We start from the raw sequence: 3525 nt of genomic DNA, 5'->3' as shown, positions 1-3525 counted from the left end.
CTTCGATGACGAGATAGAAAAGATGGTTGGCGACGATGAAGAAGAGAGAAACGGAGGAGAGAGAATTTGAGTCCTCTACCAAATTGAAATGGTGTTACAGTTTAATAATGAATTTTTTTTTAATAATGAATTTTATTTATATATATATATATATATTATTTGTTTTACCACATATCGTATTCTCATTTATTTTGCCATATTAATTTTGTGGTTATTTTAAATTAATTTTTATTCCACATGTCATTTTATGAGTTTTTTCATTTTATTAAATTCTAGATAATATTTAAATGCAATAATAAATGCATATCAATTTCATTAATGAACTTATCTTTTTAATTTTAAAATTACTAAATTAAAGATTCATTAATTTTCTTTATTTTTTTATCTAAATTATTTGTTTAAATTTATAAGAGAAAAAAAAATATTTTACTTTTTATAATTCAATATTTCTCACATTTCTTATAAATTCATACTTTTCAAATGCTTAGAATTTTGTATTTAGTTTTTTTTTTTAAATAAACTCATGTAATATATATATATATATATATATATATATATATATATATATATATATATATATATATATATATATATATATATATTAACTAGGATTATTATTTATTCGTATAATTTCCTCTAAAAATCATGTCTTATTTTCTTTGACATTTCACGTAATATGAGATGAGAGATGTAGTAGTAGTGTTAATTGGACCAACAAAAATGGCGTTCTCGCAAATTCTCAAGCGTTCAGCAGCAACAACACCTGAGATATTCCGCTCTTCACTTCATTCGTCGTCATCACCCCCATCAATCACTGTTACAATCAGCTCAAGCGAAATAATCAAGAAATCTCAAACTTCAAATCAAACTAAACTTCGCCCTTCATCGCTTCATCTTCATCTCAGAAGTTTCTGCAACAAAACCATCGAAAACCCAGGTGCCTTCAACCCCCAAATTATCACTGACGCGGAGAAGCTCTGCAAAATCATCTCAACTCACCGTGATACTTCACGACTAGAGTCTTTGCTGAACTCCACTCAAACTGAACTCTCTCCCGCTCTTGTTGTCGAGGTTCTGAAAAAACTGAGTAATGCCGGAGTTTTCGCACTTTTTTTCTTCAGATGGGCTGAGAAACAAAATGGATTCAAACATACTTCAGATAGCTACGATGCCTTAATCGAAGCTCTAGGAAAGATCAAACAGTTCAAGGTTATATGGAGCTTGGTTAATGACATGAAAATTAAAGGGGTACTGGGCAAATCAACATTTGCTTTGATTTCGAGGAGGTACGCTAGAGCAAAGAAAGTGAAAGAAGCCATAGAGGCATTCGAGAGGATGGAGAAGTTCGGATTGAAGCCTGAACTCCATGATTACAACAGGTTTCTCGATACTCTATGCAAGTCAAGACAAGTTGAGAGTGCACAGCAAGTGTTTGATAAAATGAAAAAGATAAAATTTAAACCAGATATAAAGTCGTACACCATTCTCTTAGAAGGTTGGGGTCAAGAAATGAATCTACTGAAACTAGATGAAGTTTACAGAGAAATGAAAGGCGATGGATTCGAACCAGATGCTGTTGCTTATGGAATCATCATAAACGCTTATTGCAAAGCAAAAAAGTATGATCAAGCAATCAACAAGTTTGATGAGATGAAATCAAAGAATATAAATCCAACCCCACATATATATTGCACATTAATCAACGGGTTAGGCTCCGAAAAGAGATTACGCGAATCTTTAATGTTCTTCGAGCTATCAAAATCTTGTGGGCACTTACCAGAAGCTCCAACTTACAATGCAATGGTGGGGTCTTACTGTTGGTCAATGCAAATGGATGATGCTTTCATGGTGATTGAAGAGATGAGGAGATATGGGATCGGACCAAATTCACGTACCTTTGACATAATTCTTCATCATCTTGTGAAAGATCGAAGAACGAAAGAGGCTTATAGTGTTTTCAAACGGATGAAAGATGAGTTTGGATGTGAGCCAAGTGTGAGTACTTATGAGATCATGGTGAGGATGTTTTGTAATGAAGGTAGGGTTGATATGGCGATAGGTGTTTGGGAAGAGATGAAGGATGAAGGAGTTTTACCAGGTATGCATATGTTTTCTACTTTGATTGACAGTTTGTGTCGCGAGAAAAAGTTGCAGGGTTGTTGTAAGTATTTGGAAGAGATGATGGATATGGGGATAAGGCCTCCTGGACTAATGTTTAATAGATTGAAAAAAGCTCTTGTTGATGAAGGGAAGGAGGATGTTGTTATGATGTTGACTCGTAGGCTTGAGAAATTGAAAACACTTTTGGTGGTTAGTTGAGAGGTTTGTTTGATAATTTAGGGGACAATATCAAGTGTAAGGTTTGAAGTTTTAGGTTATATATTGGCATTTTACTTGCTTCCCAACCTTACTAATTATTTTTGTATCTTTCTTCTTAGTGGCTGCCTTTTGCATTCTTTTCTTACATTTCATGTTAGCTCCAACGCTTAGTTTTTTCTATTAGTTTTTTCTCTTTTCCTTCCCAAATCACATGGAAATGATCATCTTTCCTTTCCCACACTCCCCGCACTCAGTTTTAATAAATTAGTTTTAAAAAATTAAAATATATATAAAACACTAAATTTAAATAACATTTCAATGGATTTGCTTACCGGATCCAGATCCCTTCAAAACATATTCACTTATTTGGATTCACCTAACAACATCATATACTTGTCCACATTAAAAACGGATTCACAAGTGGGCGAGAGATACTCAGGAAATGGTCGCCGAATGGGAAGGGTACCACACCATATGGGGTGGTGTTCCTGCCATTCATGTGGTTGACACAACCTCCTTCACGTTGCTACTTCTTCCATACTTTCCACACTTATTATGGTTGGCCTCTTTGACACCCTTCGTTGTTTTTGAGGCAAGAGGTTGTTATAGCTAGTGGAGGCCACATTTGGATATCAATTCTTATTCCTAAGGGAAGTGATTCGTACACAACACTTTTTTTTCATACATAACAATTTATGATTTATAGAATTGTATAGTACAACATTTTAAAGCATAAATTGTTGTGTTTGAAGAAAAGTTGTTGTATACGAATCAACCCCCTTTTCCAAAGAGTTGTCACATTCAACACGACATGCGCTCTAAGCATCTACTCAATATGTACCATAATGCCATTCCTAGCCTCAAAATTGGTTTAAGCCTTCAAATATAGTCCCTTAATGTTTGTGTTAAAATATAAAACAACAAACATGAAAATGTGTACTTAAAAATGTATAATGAACCTGTTACAAGCAACGAAAATTAGATCTGTCAATTCGTGTATTCATGTCATTTTCACGTGTTAGCCACGAATTTGACACGACACGAATTCACGAAGAGAAATAAGATTTATCTCTCTTTTCATTATGTATTTGTGTCGTGTCGTGTCACACACAAATTTGTGTCTCAGATTGCCAGGTCTAACGAAAATTACCTTTAGGCCTCCGACCTCCTTAAAATATTCAAATTTCTACATAATGGGGGATCACA

General features: G+C 34.0%; 1 protein-coding gene across 1 annotated transcript; it reads left to right on the top strand.

Annotated features, from left to right (window-relative positions):
• The first annotated feature begins 689 nt into the window (after positions 1-689).
• Positions 690-2429, top strand: LOC145109657 (uncharacterized). The gene has a single exon (XM_079046853.1). The coding sequence runs from the start codon at positions 721-723 to the stop codon at positions 2317-2319; it is 1599 nt and encodes a 532-aa protein (XP_078902979.1). The 5' UTR covers positions 690-720; the 3' UTR covers positions 2320-2429.
• The last annotated feature ends 1096 nt before the right edge of the window (positions 2430-3525 follow it).

This window comes from Lactuca virosa, chromosome 4 (assembly GCF_052849685.1).
Source record: "Lactuca virosa cultivar CGN04683 chromosome 4, Lactuca_virosa_CGN04683_v6, whole genome shotgun sequence".
NCBI classification, from domain to species: Eukaryota; Viridiplantae; Streptophyta; class Magnoliopsida; order Asterales; family Asteraceae; genus Lactuca; species Lactuca virosa.
The sequence above is the reverse complement of the archived record's forward strand: the minus strand, read 5'-3'. Positions and strand labels throughout refer to the sequence as shown.